The sequence below is a fragment of the Dreissena polymorpha genome, chromosome 14 (genome assembly GCF_020536995.1).
Source record: "Dreissena polymorpha isolate Duluth1 chromosome 14, UMN_Dpol_1.0, whole genome shotgun sequence".
Classification (NCBI taxonomy): Eukaryota; Metazoa; Mollusca; class Bivalvia; order Myida; family Dreissenidae; genus Dreissena; species Dreissena polymorpha.
The window spans coordinates 27,052,088-27,066,845 of NC_068368.1; the positions used below are offsets into that span (position 1 = coordinate 27,052,088).

Genomic DNA, 14,758 nt, shown 5'->3' on the forward strand with positions numbered 1-14,758 from the left:
TGTTTAAGAAAAGTTTTTCCTATTTTTTCTAATTTTATGCAAAACTAAATACAAAAACGCTTTACTTGTGAAAAAAGATTAATTATTTTTGCACAAGTGACTGTGTTTGTAGACGCATGTTCAAGAGTAATAACTCTGGAATGTGTGAATTTTCAGTAAAGACATATTACCAGTGCACATATACATTTCATGGTTATGACATATTCTTAGATTCAATATGATGAATAGAGACATGTAAAAGTAGTTTGCTCCACAAAATTGTACGGCCAGACTGACAGAGTGACTCCAATACACTCCCCTCATGACAGAGCTAACAGTTGCTCACTCAAAAGCATCCTGAAAATGGCTATGTGCAACAGCATTAACCCTTTACCACTTAGATACGTATTTTGACGCATTTGTTCGCACTGGCTTATCAGGACAGACAAATTCCTTTTTTATGGATTTATTTTGTTTCAAGGTCAGGAATCTCTTCTTAGCAAAAGTCCAGTTAAGGCGGAAAGTGTTGTCCCTGATTAGCCTGTGCAGACTGCACATGCATAAAGACCATTTTTAAAATTGTTGCTTTAATTAACTGTGAACAAGTCCCTTTAAAAAAAGACCTCACCTCTGATCTGGAGACAGCGCCATGCCAATGATGTGCCCATGCATGTCGATCAAATGATCCACTCTGTCGTAGCTGTCCGGTTGTTCCACATTGTGCAGGGTATCAGCAACATTCGGCAGCAACCGGGAACCATCCTTGTCAAACGCTTTCAAAGGCTTAATCCTTTTTATCCCGATCTGATGAGGCGTGTATGTCTCTGAACCTTTCGTAAAAATGAGATATTTGTCTTTATTTTGTTTACTTTTGCTTTTTGACTTGGATATTTTGGGTTGAAAGTTGGGCTTGGGTATCGTGACCTCCAATGTGAGGCCCATGTCTTGCAAGACATCAGGGGATTGCACCGTTGACGAAAATGTTTGCGTACCAGCAATACATACAGCATGAACTGGCAGACAGTTCTCATTTATTTCTTGATTAGACTCCGCCTGCATGTCCTGTTGAGAAAATGCTGCGCCTCCCATGCATAGCCTAGACTGTGCCATAGTTGCAATGCACCTGCTTCTCGTATTAACCCTGTTGTTGGGTACACTATCACAGCCTTTTGGAGATCTCAGCAACAATGGCAAGCATTTTACGGGCAATATATCGGATCCAGAGTCCGTCCCCATTGATGAAACGCTATCTGCACTCTCTACACCACTTATTGCCTCACCACTTATTTCAGTTTCCATTTCCAGTTCACATTCACCAGTTTGCGATGCACTTTTGTCCGCCCTCTTGTCTTTTAAAGATGACTTTACACCATGTTTTTCTGAAAATGATTCCGAAGGTGTGAATTTTTTCTTCTTGTAATCGACACAACAAAAATTTACTTTCCGATCACGTTGGGTCGCTTCAGAATCAGAAACAGTGACTTGACTGAGTGATTGACCTTGGCCCTGACCGACACTTTGACCTTGCTCAAGTTCGGAGCCAGAACTCAGGTCACCTGTCGAGGGATCTCGTAATAGGTCCCCCTGATTGGGCTGCTGCCAGTGTAATACTCTTTTGGCAGCGTTTGTTGAATTCAATCCGATATCATCTAAGCTCTCTTGGTGTTTTACTGTTGATACAGATTTTGTAACGGGTTTTTTATTCTTCTCATCATCGGATAAGCTAAGATTGCATTGGACATTAAATGTTACGGATACGTCATTGCTTTTATTACTACGCAATTGGTTGGAGTTAATTTGACTTTCAGCAGAATTTCTTACAAAGTTAACAAATTGATTGGCAGACACTGCATCCAAGTCAGAACTTGGCTTGCTAGGTAACACATTTTGAGAGCTAGAGCTACTCTCCATTCTTCCCGCATCTTTAACACTGGTTCCATCTAATGAAAGTGAAAATGATACTGACGAAGATGTCGGTGATACAGAAGAATTATGCTTGAAATTGCCAGAATGACTAGGATACAAAAATCCTTGCCTAACACTAGGTCCACCTACAGAAACGTTTCCATGGTGACCAGAAGTAGACAACACATGATCATCTTCATTTCCATTGGTTGGCATATTTAAATTTATGTTCAAATTGGCAATGCCATGCGATGAACCTGTTTCAAGGCTCGAATCTGTTCTGTCTGATTGGTTTCCTTGGTAACTGTGGCTAGGTACAAGGAAGTCAGAGGATGATCCATCTGTCTCTGTCTTTTCTCCTTAAATAAAAAGATTTAAACTCAAATAAAAACCCAAGTGAGTATCACGTGTCAGATGGTAACAAATTAACTGCTCGTCATGCGTTTGATGCACTTACACAATGACATAAACCAGATCATGTTCCAGACAAGTGGTTACATTGTGTCATTAGAACAATTTTGTGAAGAGTCAGTCATTCAAGAGGCCCTGTTAAGTTCATCTGAGACCCCAAGGAACTATACTGATCTGAATAAGAAGCATTCATAAAGTTCCACTGAAGGCACATGTGGAAAAACTGCCTTTACATATTACAGTCATGTTTTTCAATGTATTTGAACCATTTTCTATCTAAAACAAGATATCATTTAACAGAATATTAAGAGAAAGGTTCATTCTGATGGGAATAAAAATATGACTTATAAAGTGTTCTTTAGGTTTAACCCTTTTCCACTCAGAAGCAAAGTAAATGGCTATGTGCAAACAGCATAAAACCAGAACAGTCTGCGAGACTGCACAGTCTAATCTAGACCAATACTTTATGCACAAGCATTTAACCCCCTTTTAAAAAGGCACAGCCTATATATACCCTGAAAAGTGAATGTCAGTTTACATAAACAACAAAAAAGACATACCAGAGTCCCCTACAGCTTCAGATCTGGGCTCAAACATTTCAAGGTTCCAAATACTTTCACTGCTCTGTTCGCTGACTTCAGAACCTGACCCATTGCCGTTGACACTCCCGTTAGTGTCTGAACAATTTCCGTTATTGCTACCATTAGTGTCTGATGTGTAGCCTGACGTGCATGCTAGAGACAACAGCTTAGGACCCTGCGCCTGCCTGTAGTCATTGCTATACTTGATTGTCCCATTGATCTTATTGCTTGCATTTGGAACATCTGGATCCACTTCCAAGTATTTTGTGATGAACTCCCCATTCTCAAATACTTGTATACCCTGGAACACTTTTTGGGCATTGTGTGCACTTTCTTGTAGTTGATTCTCTTTGACTTCAATTTCTTTACTTTGGTCTCCTTCTTGGGGCTTGTTAATGTCTTCTTGCTCCTGATTGGCTTCTGCTTCACCAATCAGAGCCAGGCTTTCATTATCAAGGTTCTCCATGCTTCCCGTTTCACTTCTCTCTTCTGAAATTTATAAACACGATATAAAGTCTCAGGTTAGAATCAAACTACTGCAGATACTTAACTAACAAGAGTTTTAACTGTAAAGGTGGGTCCCCACAAAGTGGTCCGGTACTGGTCTGGTTCAGTCGGCATGAGTGGTCGTGGGCGGTCAGGTAGGTAGGCATTGGTCGGGCTAACTATCCGATAATTTTTGACATGTCAAAAATATCGAGTAGCGGTCGAGCAGGAAATGGATCGAGAAGCACTCAGGAAGTGGTCGTGTATTAGTTGAGTAGAAGATCGAGTTAATCGTAAAGCAATCGTGTGGCGATCGGATTTACATCATTTTCAAGATCTGTACCCAATCCGTTCGACCTCTACCAGAGTTATTTTAGATTGCAACACGATCCACTCGACCTCTATTCGATTTGATGTACAGATTTATTAGACTGCTACCTGACGGCTACTCGACCGTACATGATCACTTCCCGATTGCTATTCGACCATACACGAGCTCTGTACCCGATCCGCTCGACCTCTACCCGAGTTATTTTAGATCGCTTTGTACGACTGTAGTACGACCATCACGATCTGGTCGTGTGAAGATCTGGTGGCGATCGAGCTGAGGTCCACTTGGTCGAGCTGAGATCGTATAGGGCTCGCGTATCTGTCGAGATGATCGAGCGAAAATCGGAAAGATGGTTGAGTGGACGTTGTGAATGAGTCGTGTGGGGGTCGTGTGTTATCGACAAGAGGTCGAGAAGAGGTCGCGTATTCCCTTTTTAGTCGAGCTTGGTCGGGTTTGGTTGGGAAATTTCGGTGATCGGGATGATCGAGTTGATCGGATCAGCAGTGGGAACCCAGCTTTAGTTACAAATGCCCCTATTGATGAATTATGGCTTTAAAATACTTTTGAAAATTATAAGCTGTGGAAATATGAATAATATCATACAGACAATTTCTCAATATACCCTCACAATACAAAAAGTGTTATTTCTAATCCATTTAAAGCTAATGCATTATATATCATAAAAGAAAATTAAGCAAAGGTTAATAAGTCTGTAAATATGTACAAAAAAACTATGGCCCTTACACTTTGCACTTCCTCAACAAGATACATCATAATCATTATTATTAATCAATTTATTTTCAATCTCCTCTTTCTATTTTTCTTTCCTCAAGACAACTACACTATTGTACATAGCTCTATTCTTCACAGCAAGAATAATCTATAGGCAATAATTTGAATAAAAAAATGAGACTCGCACATTGAAAACTGGGCTTAATGCATGGGCGTAAAGGGTCATCCCAGATTAGCTCATGCAGTGTGCACAAGCAGGCACAAAACTTTTTGCCTAAACTGGATTTTCTTTTTGAACAGACTTCCTTTAAAGCACAAAAATCCATAAAAGCAGATAGCACTTGATGTTCCTGATTAGCCAATGCATGCACTTCGGGCACAAGGATTAAGCCCCTATTTTTCCACAGCCCAGTTTAAATAATAAAGGGTCATTAACTGTGCACCTACCCGCTGACAGGCCCTGTCTTTCCTCTGTCAGACAGTCAGCCACCATGATGGTACGTATAGAGCTTGCGTTAATGTTTGAGAACTTGAACAGTCTCATTACCACTGACTCCTCCTCTGACACAGTCTCCTGGTAGGCCTGAAACAGGAGAAAGGGTAGAGAAACATCTATATGGGCCAGGGTAGAGAAACAGGAGCACGGGTAGAGAAACATCTATATGGACAAGGGTAGAGAAACAGGGGCCAGGGTAGAGAAACATCTATATGGGCCAGGGTAGAGAAACATCTCTATGGGCCAGGGTAGAGAAACATCTATATGGGCCAGGGTAGAGAAACATCTATATGGGCCAGGGTAGAGAAACATCTATATGGGCCAGGGTAGAGAAACATCTATATGGGCCAGGGTAGAGAAACATCTATATGGACAAGGGTAGAGAAACATCTATATGGGCCAGGGTAGAGAAACATATATATGGGCAAGGGTAGAGAAACATCTATATGGGCCAGGGTAGAGAAACAGGGGCCAGGAGAGAGAAACATCTATATGGGCCAGGGAAGAGAAACAGAGGCCAGGGTAGAGAAACATCTATATGGGCCAGGGTAGAGAAACAGGGGCCAGGGTAGAGAAACATCTTTATGGGCCAGGGTAGAGAAACAGGGGCCAGGGTAGAGAAACATCTATATGGGCCAGGGTAGAGAAACAGGGGCCAGGGTAGAGAAACATCTATATGGGCCAGGGTAGAAAAACATGGGCCAGGAGAGAGAAACATCTATATGGGCCAGGGAAGAGAAACAGGGGCCAGGGTAGAGAAACATCTTTATGGGCCAGGGTAGAGAAACAGGGGCCAGGGTAGAGAAACAGGGGCCAGGGTAGAGAAACATCTATATGGGCCAGGGTAGAGAAACAGGGGCTAGGGTAGAGAAACAGGGGCCAGGGTAGAGAAACAGGGGCCGGGTAGAGAAACAGGAGCAAGGGTAGAGAAACAGGGGCCAGGGTAGAGAAACATCTATATGGGCCAGGGTAGAGAAACAGGGGCCAGGGTAGAGAAACAGGGGCCAGGGTAGAGAAACAGGGGCCAGGAGAGAGAAACATCTATATGGGCCAGGGTAGAGAAACAGGGGCCAGGGTAGAGAAACATCTTCATAGGCCAGGGTAGTGATACAGGGGCCAGGAGAGAGAAACAGCTGCATGGACCAGGGTAGAGAAACAGGGGCCAGGAGAGAGAAACATCTATATGGGCCAGGGTTGAGAAACATCTATATGGGCAAGGGTAGAACAAAAACAGGGGCCAGGGTAGAGAAACAGGGGCCAGGAGAGAGAAACATCTATATGGGCCAGGGTAGAGAAACATCTATATGGGCAAGGGTAGAGAAACAGGGGCCAGGGTAGAGAAACATCTATATGGGTCAGGATAGAGAAACAGGGGCCAGGGTAGAGAAACATCTTTATGGGCCAGGGTAGAGAAACAGGGGCCAGGGTAGAGAAACATCTATATGGGCCAGGGTAGAGAAACAGGGGCCAGGGTAGAGAAACATCTTCATAGGCCAGGGTAGTGATACAAGGGCCAGGAGAGAGAAACAGCTGCATGGGCCAGGATAGAGAAACATCTAAGTTTAGTTTAAGGTTAATTTAGTTTTAAACCTGTGTATTCTAGATGAATCTTAATGAACACTCTCAATCCCATTTCCTGGGTAGAACCAGTACTTGGTGTGACTGTCTAAGCAGGAGATCTAAAAAAAGCTTCCAAAGACAGGATCGTACCCATGAACACCCAGACGGACACCATATTCCCTTCGCCACAGGCCATTTTAAAAAAAACATCTCAACATTTGTATGTACAGGGCCAGTTTCAAGAAATATCTCAACACTCTAGAGCTGGTATTAATAAGGAATGTAGCACACATTCTTAAAAGCTGTGCACTTTTCCTTGTTTTTCAGTATTATAACTAAAGGAATTATTTCAATATAAGAAATTTCATATAAGAAAAAAAAACTAATTAAGAAAAGTCTGCTGAATATGCATATCCTTTAAAAAGACAGTTACAAATATTAAAACCTACTTATATCTGAATCTGTTAATGACATACATACCATATGCCATAACAACAGATTTGACCTTGTTCTCATAGTTACAATATCGTACGTGTACAAAGAAGATTTAAACAGTAGGTCAGCAGATGTTAAAAGGGTCTCCAAACCAGCATGTATCAAACTTTAAGAGCCTTCATAAGCCGATGGCTAAGCAAAATATTTCAGGTAAATATTTCAATATTACATCTGAGTCTTGGTCTAGGGAAATGGGTTTAATGCATGAACATAAAGTGTCGTCCAGATAATCCTGTGCAGTCTGTTTGAACTAATCAGGGATGACACTTTCCATCTAAAGTGTATTTCCGCTAAGAAGAAACTTCCTTTAAGCGAAAAATTCATTAAAAGCGGTCACTGATAAGCCTCTGCAGTCTGTACAGGCTAATCTGGGATGGCACTCTTCACATTCATTCATTAAACCCATTATCCCAGAACGAGGATAATATGTTATATGGAAATATTTACCTTAACTCATTTGCTTGATACATGCTGGTTTGGACAACATTTTACCATCTGCTTTTGAAGTGTTCTTGATACAGTAAAGATTATGTTATTGCAAGACCAAGTCAAATGTGTTGTTATGGCATATGGTATGTATGTTTAATATACTTTTTGACATTAGGAATAACAGCCAAAAATTTGACCCAAAAAAACCCACTGCTTCTGTACCTTATTCAGCCAGATGGCAGACTGCACAGGCTCATATGGGACGACACTATGCACCTGCATTAAACCCTCTTATCCCAGAGTGAGACACATATCAACCTTCTGTACCTTATTTAGCCATATGGCGGAGCAGGAGTTGAGGTGCCCAGTCCAGTGCAGGTTTCCAGAGAGGAGGTAGCAGTCACTGTACCAGGTCCCGAATACGTCGTACGGCTTGTTCATCATTCGGCTCTGCATCACAAACTCACCTAGGAATCAACAAAATTGAATATTAGTTTTAAACTTAGATGGACACAATATTCACTACTCCACAGGGATTATTTTTTTAATTAAGGGACTTCAAATGTTTTCCAAATTGAATTAAAAAACAATAATTCCACATTGAGAATGGGTGTGTTCAACAAACCCCTGACACCAGGAACTAGTTCGGAAGTGCCATGAAAAAGCAATGCTCACCTTCAAGACTGAACACGGCTATTTCACCAGACGTACTAAGAGAGCCAAAATGGACGCCAGACACGAGTAGCAGGGTGTCCGAGGAGTTGAACTGCGAGTACTGCGTGTACTTCCACGTGAACTTCTTCATGTCAGCCTTGTACTTGATGGAAGTCGGATAGGTGGAGTCCCACACCTAGAACAGGAATAATTGTGGCACGTTTTAAAGCTTGTGGTGAATAAATCCTAGTTGTGTATGTAATTCCTGAAAGCTTCTGTACATTTTTTCACTCCAAAAAATAAAATGTAATCATAGACTAAACCAAGGAAAGCCTCGTTCTTAGAACACTGGACTTAATGCATGTGCATAAAATTTAACCCTTTGCATGCTGGGAAATTTGTCGTCTGCAAAAATGTCGTCTGCTGAATTTCTAAAATTAGCATTTCCTTCGATTTTTTTTCCAAAAAATACTATCAGAATAGCAAACAGTTTTGATCCTGATGAGACGCCACATTCTGTGGCGTCTCATCTGGATCCAAACTGTTTGCAAAGGCTTTCAAAATTCAGTTCCCGCACTGAAAGGGTTAATGCATGTGCATAAAATTTAATCCCAGATCTAAGCCCTGGCTATATGCACAAGCTTATCAGGGACAACACTTTCCGCTTTGAAAGTCTCTACATAGCAAAAAAAATTGAGGTTTAAAGTGTCGTACCTGACAAGCCTGTGCAAAGTTCACAGGCTTATCTGGGACAAAAATTAACGCACATGCATACGGCCCAGTTTTCCCATAGCAAAGCTCAACAGAGACTTTTCTTGGTTTTGTTTTTTGTCACATTTTCTACTTTTTTGAATGATAAATGAAGTAATGTTTTCATGGACCATATACAGATCCTGGGCTAATTTGCCATGAGCTTTAATATATAGTCTTCGTGCATTCACAAACACAGTTTATTAAGATCAAATTTTACAACTAAATTTTTTGGATTGGTTATTCAATCTTTAACATACAACTTTAAAACAAAAAAAAATCTTTTTTGGGGGGGGTGGGGGGGGGGGCGGGAGGATTTTGATTTTTGTGAGTTTTACTCAGCTTTAGGCATGCTTTTTTTTGTTGAAAGACTGCAAACCAAGTTAACAAGGATTGTGTGACTTACCCTTATAAATCCATCCTTTGAACAGGTTGCAAACATTTTCCCGTTATGTGAGAAACTCACATGAAGCACCTGATCAGCATGTTGCTTCAGTACCTCACTCTCTACCGATGGTGTGTGATACAACAGTCTCTTGTACTCCTGCAAACAAGCATGAGTAAGTCCATATAGTAAAGTATGATCAATTGAATACCGATGGTGTGTGATACAACAGTCTCTTGTACTCCTGCAAACAAGCATGAGTAAGTCCATACAGTAAAGTATGATCAATTGAGTACTGATGGGGCGTGATACAACAGTGACTTGTACTCCTGTATACAAGCGTGAGTAAGTCCATACAGTAAAGTATGATCAATTGAATACTGATGGGGCGTGATACAACAGTCTCTTGTACTCCTGTATACAAGCGTGAGTAAGTCCATACAGTAAAGTATGATCAATTGAATACTGATGGGGCGTGATACAACAGTCTCTTGTACTCCTGCCAACAAGCATGAGTAAGTCCATACAGTAAAGTATGATCAATTGAATACTGATGGGGTAGTGATACAACAGTCTCTTGTACTCCTGCAAACAAGCATGAGTAAGTCCATACAGTAAAGTATGATCAATTGAATACTGATGGGGTAGTGATACAACAGTCTCTTGTACTCCTGCCAACAATCATGAGTAAGTCCATACAGTAAAGTATGATCAATTGAATACTGATGAGGCATGATACAACAGTGACTTGTACTCCTGCAAACAAGCATGAGTATGTCCATACAGTAAAGTATGATCAATTGAATACTGATGGGGCGTAATATGTCAGTCTCTTGTACTCCTGGAGATATGCACAAATACTGTACAATCCTGTAAATTTTGCAGCATGAAATTTAATGTTTAAATAAAAAAGAGACAATGACCTCGACAATTAAATTCTTGCATTTCTTATTTTGTGAATAAGGAATTTGCATACAGGTCATTTAAGATAAAATTGAGGAAATAATACAATTTATTTAACTAAATTTTCTCAATTGCAGCTATTGGCTTATTTAATGCACGTCAGAGTAAGCCCTGGAATAAGCCACTTGTGTTACGTTGGATGCCAGATGACTTTTACATATATTTATCTGATCAGATGGCTTTAACATATATTTATAAGATGGCTTTTACATATATTTATCAATTATTAAGTAATACATTTAATAGAAATGACTATATTTGTATTTTGGACAAGAGAAAAATCATAAGTGCTATACATTTCTTCATGGGTCAAAGTCCAAAAGATTAGTATAAAAAAAAAAGTTGTTGGCGCAGACAGGTTTGATGAAGAAAACCCTGCCCTGTTTCCAGCCCTGGGCCCCTGTTGCTATCATTACCTGTATCCAGGAGTATTTCCCTGGTGCCATGGCGATAGATCTTGAGATACCCCAGTGTCGATAGAACAGATCCTTCCACAGGAGCTCATCAAACGCAACCCTCAGCCAGCCCTTGCACACCAGACCAGTCTAAAATACAACACTGGTTTATTAATACAAGCCCACGGCCAAGGGTGGCGCAGAAGCTCATCAAACGCAACCCTCAGCCAGCCTTTGCACACCAGACCAGTCTAAAATACAACCCTGGCTTTTTTTACAAAAATACAAGCCCAAGGGTGGCCCTGAGTAAGGTAATTTAACATTACCTTACTTAACTTGTCTGTTCTGAATGTTTTAAATTGCTAACTTGTCTGTAAAGATTTAAAAGGCAAATTCTATTACAATTCTACATGTCAACACATGTACAAGCTAAACAATACACACATGTAATTTATTTTGTTTTCCATGAAGCTTGTGACAAACTGATAGATAAGAATTTTTTAAAACCTTATCTAGGTGTAATATTTAAAAAAAGCTGAAGCAAAAGTCATGAGTAAGCCAGGACTCTTAAAACAAGAAAATTGTTTCCTATTTGGCTATAATATAATAAGGATTAACAACTAAGCATTGTCCTGGGAAAGCTGGGTTTAATGCATTTGGGTAATGCGCCAGTCCAGATAAGCCTGTGAAGTCTGCACAGGCTAATCAGGGACAATACTTTCTGCCTTAATTGCATTTTTGTTTAAAAGAGACTTCCTATAAACGATAAATTCCATAATAGTTCAAAGTGTATTCCCTGTTCAGCCTGTGAGGACTGCACAGGCTAGTATGATAGACACTTTACGCAGATGCATTAAGCGCAGTTTACCCAGGAGGCTCATATTACAGCCAAATATAAACCAGTGATATTTTTACAAACTTTCTCATCTGAGTCCTGGGACTTGAATACTTGCAAATCTATGAGCCCCCGTATTGAAAGAATGAGTCCAAATATTAAACGATATTATTTTTTGAGAAATTTCAATGCATTTTTGGGACTCACATAATTTGAAACTTTGCATCCCCAGAGGTTTTTGTGAGTCCAGGACGCAGGACTCGCAGGTAAAAAAATCAATGATAAACTTCTCTGTTTTACATGTCCTGTTTGACCCATTACTTTCTATTCAGCTATTAAAAACATTACACATAGAAAAGGTCAAACACAAAGTCTTCATCCTCAGATTGTGGCTCATATAACAGTAAGAATCAACCTTTGCCAGATCGGAGGCTGTCAGATAGCTGAAGATTTGCAGCAGGACGTGGTCTGGTAGTGACTGCCAGCTGGGAACCATGCAGTCTTCCTCCAAATCAGGAACCGGCTTGGTGGACATCGTAGGCATGATGGCGCTAGTGTGTGTGCCTCCTTTTGTTTGAAAACGATGCTTCGACTGTAGTCTATTTAACTGTCCTAGTGAGCATCCACATTACAAATCTGAAATATAATGATATGTAAGTTCAGCATTTCTATTTGTCCTATAGTCTTATGTTTAATGATTTTTCATGTGTTTTTCATGAAATAACATAACCTAAAGCAAATAAGACAACACCTAAATTTAATGATGTTTTGTTTTTAGTTTAAACCTATTTATTTTAGCTCATTGCATCGACAGCCTCAGGCTTATAGAAACGCTCTCGAGTCCGTTTCCTGGGCCTATAACCAGTACTTGGTGTCTTTGGAGAAGATCTAGAGAATGCTCCCCGATTGGAGATCGAACCCGTGACCTCCTGATTGCTAGGCGGACACCTAATCCATAATGCCACAGCGAAGTGTATTATTTTGTACACAGTTATTCAATTTATGCGCAATTTTCAAGGTAAAGTTTTTCAATGTCTACTTTTAAAATTACTTTCAAGATGTTTGTTGAAAATAATGGAGATACAAGAGATGTGTTTGTCGGAAACACAATGCCCCCTATTGCGCCGCTTTGAAATAAAATTTCAATATATCATTTGGCAGGTTTAGAAATTATCTCCCTTTTAAAGCTTATTACTTCCCTTGGATTGTATTTTTTGACTTTTGACTTTTAAAGGATGACCTTGACCTTTCACCACTCAAATTGTGCAGCTCCATGAGATACACATGCATGTCAAATATCAAGTTGCTATCTTCAATATTGCAAAAGTTATGGCCAATGTTAAAGTTAATGTTTTCGGACGGAAGGACAGACAGTTCAAATGCTATATGCCACCCTACCGGGGGCATAAAAACATGTTATTTAGAGTTCTGAAAACATGTAATTGATATGGATATATGGACCCGATTCAAAATGATATAATTTAGTTGACATTTCACTTGCCCTTTAAGTGATTTTTAAGCTGCAATAGACAAGAAAAGCACGAGTTTAGAAATCACCCCGCTACAAACAACGCTGGTCCATTATATCAACCAATGATAGCTTCCTTAAAAAAATAACAGTTGATATGGTGTGTGATTGTGAAATTTATAAATGGGTCATGTTTATTTGTACCAGCAGATTAGTGGGTTTTTCCAAAGTTGCTTTTTCCGGGATACATATAATTGTTTACTATACAGTCAATCGGGTAGTTCCGGATCTCGGGTAATTACGAATCAACTCTATGATTTAATTAAAATATTAGTCTTAAAGATATTGACATATCAATATAACTGTGATTTTTGGAAAATGTGATCAATTTTAAGCAATACGCTGTAACTCCAAAATAACGCTCTCCGTTATAACGCTGAATCCAATATAACGCGGGTGGGTCTTGGAGCCCGTTTTTTCTCCAACCTTCCATTTCTGATTCAAATCCATGTTATGCAAGTTAATTTATTTTCAGACAATTCAAAGATGGCAGTGATCACATCTTGATTGCTTTTATTATACCGTCCGTTGAACCAATTTTAATCGCTTCGAGGTTAAACAACATCGACAGCTATTTGGTGTTAATCTGTTGTGTAATGTCAATAAAGGTGTGAAAAACTCGCGTGTCAGTGTTTATCACATGTATTCCCTATGAGAGCGGTACGGTGCGCTAATTTCAATGTAAAGTGAAAGCGGGATAATTATAAAATTTAAGTTATTCAAATCGATAAAAACATTCTTACTTTGATATTATTGCAGTTCGACTCTGTAATAAAGGAGCGGCTTTGAAATATACCGCACACAGTATAAAACAAGTTTTTCTGTCATTTAATTATCATTCTAGTATTTTAAATTTAAATCCGATCGTCTAATGAAAGCCCTGCCCCATAATGCACTGTTCTCTTTACACTTCTGAAAATGGTGCATATAGTTGTGTTTAAGAAATTCGTAAACATATTTATCGTCATAAATGGTGAAGATTATTATTTTTTAAGTGATGTTGAAACTTTATTGGATTATCGGATAAATGTGCACATTAGAAGAGCGGTATGTATAATGTTATCGATACGATTCGGTTTATATGCATGTATTTGCGAATGACAACACAGAATGGTAAAACACAGTACCTATATTATAGGCTATACTATACCTGTTTTATAGCCCCTCTGAAATAAATGAGCTCAAAACTTATAACGCGGATCCGTTTATAACGCTGTTGCGTGGCTTGGACCCCGTCATCCGCGTTATATTGGAGTTACAGTGTATCAAAGTTTTGCTTCTTATTTCAACGGTGTTTTCATTGAAAATAACGCTTTGGTAACTATCACAGACGTGTCATTTAACCCTCGCACCATCTATCTATAACACGCGTCAACAAATTCAATTAAAATACGATTTAGAAGCACATTTCCTTGGTAAATGCTTGTACATTTGGTATGAATTTGTTTATTTATTATTATTTTTAAATTCCTGTGAGTGATTTTAGTATATGTTAATGATTTATGGAAATAAAAGCATGGAAATTGCACCTCGTGTACATGTCAGTTGCGGATCAGCTGAATGGGGAAAATTTCAAAACAGTTGTTTATTGTTTAAATACTGTGTTTGTAATATTTTAAAGCTCTTGCTACCACAAAAGTTTTTGTATATAAATGAAATGAAAAGTGCATTGTTTCTCATAAATTTGATATATTGTTTAATTGGAATTATTTAACTATAATACTATTTTGTGACTTCAATGTCGAGAAAAACAGATAATAAGATTGATTTTTGTTTATTCTGTCTGTCTGTCTGCCCCAAAACTTTAACCTTGCTCATTAAATGAAACTTTATCGATCTGGTT

General features: G+C 39.3%; 1 protein-coding gene across 1 annotated transcript in view; it reads right to left on the minus strand.

Moving 5' to 3' along the window:
* LOC127858078 (uncharacterized) overlaps positions 1-14,758 on the minus strand; it is a 29,686-nt gene that overhangs the window by 12,555 nt on the left and 2,373 nt on the right. Inside the window, exons 2-9 of the mRNA XM_052394965.1 lie at positions 11,803-12,023; positions 10,574-10,702; positions 9,216-9,353; positions 8,081-8,255; positions 7,733-7,872; positions 4,873-5,008; positions 2,856-3,365; positions 608-2,243 (exon numbers count right to left, since the gene is read on the minus strand). Of these exons, the coding sequence (XP_052250925.1) occupies positions 608-2,243; positions 2,856-3,365; positions 4,873-5,008; positions 7,733-7,872; positions 8,081-8,255; positions 9,216-9,353; positions 10,574-10,702; positions 11,803-11,931 (2,993 nt within the window). The 5' untranslated portion in view covers positions 11,932-12,023. The remainder of the gene's footprint in view (positions 1-607; positions 2,244-2,855; positions 3,366-4,872; positions 5,009-7,732; positions 7,873-8,080; positions 8,256-9,215; positions 9,354-10,573; positions 10,703-11,802; positions 12,024-14,758) is intronic.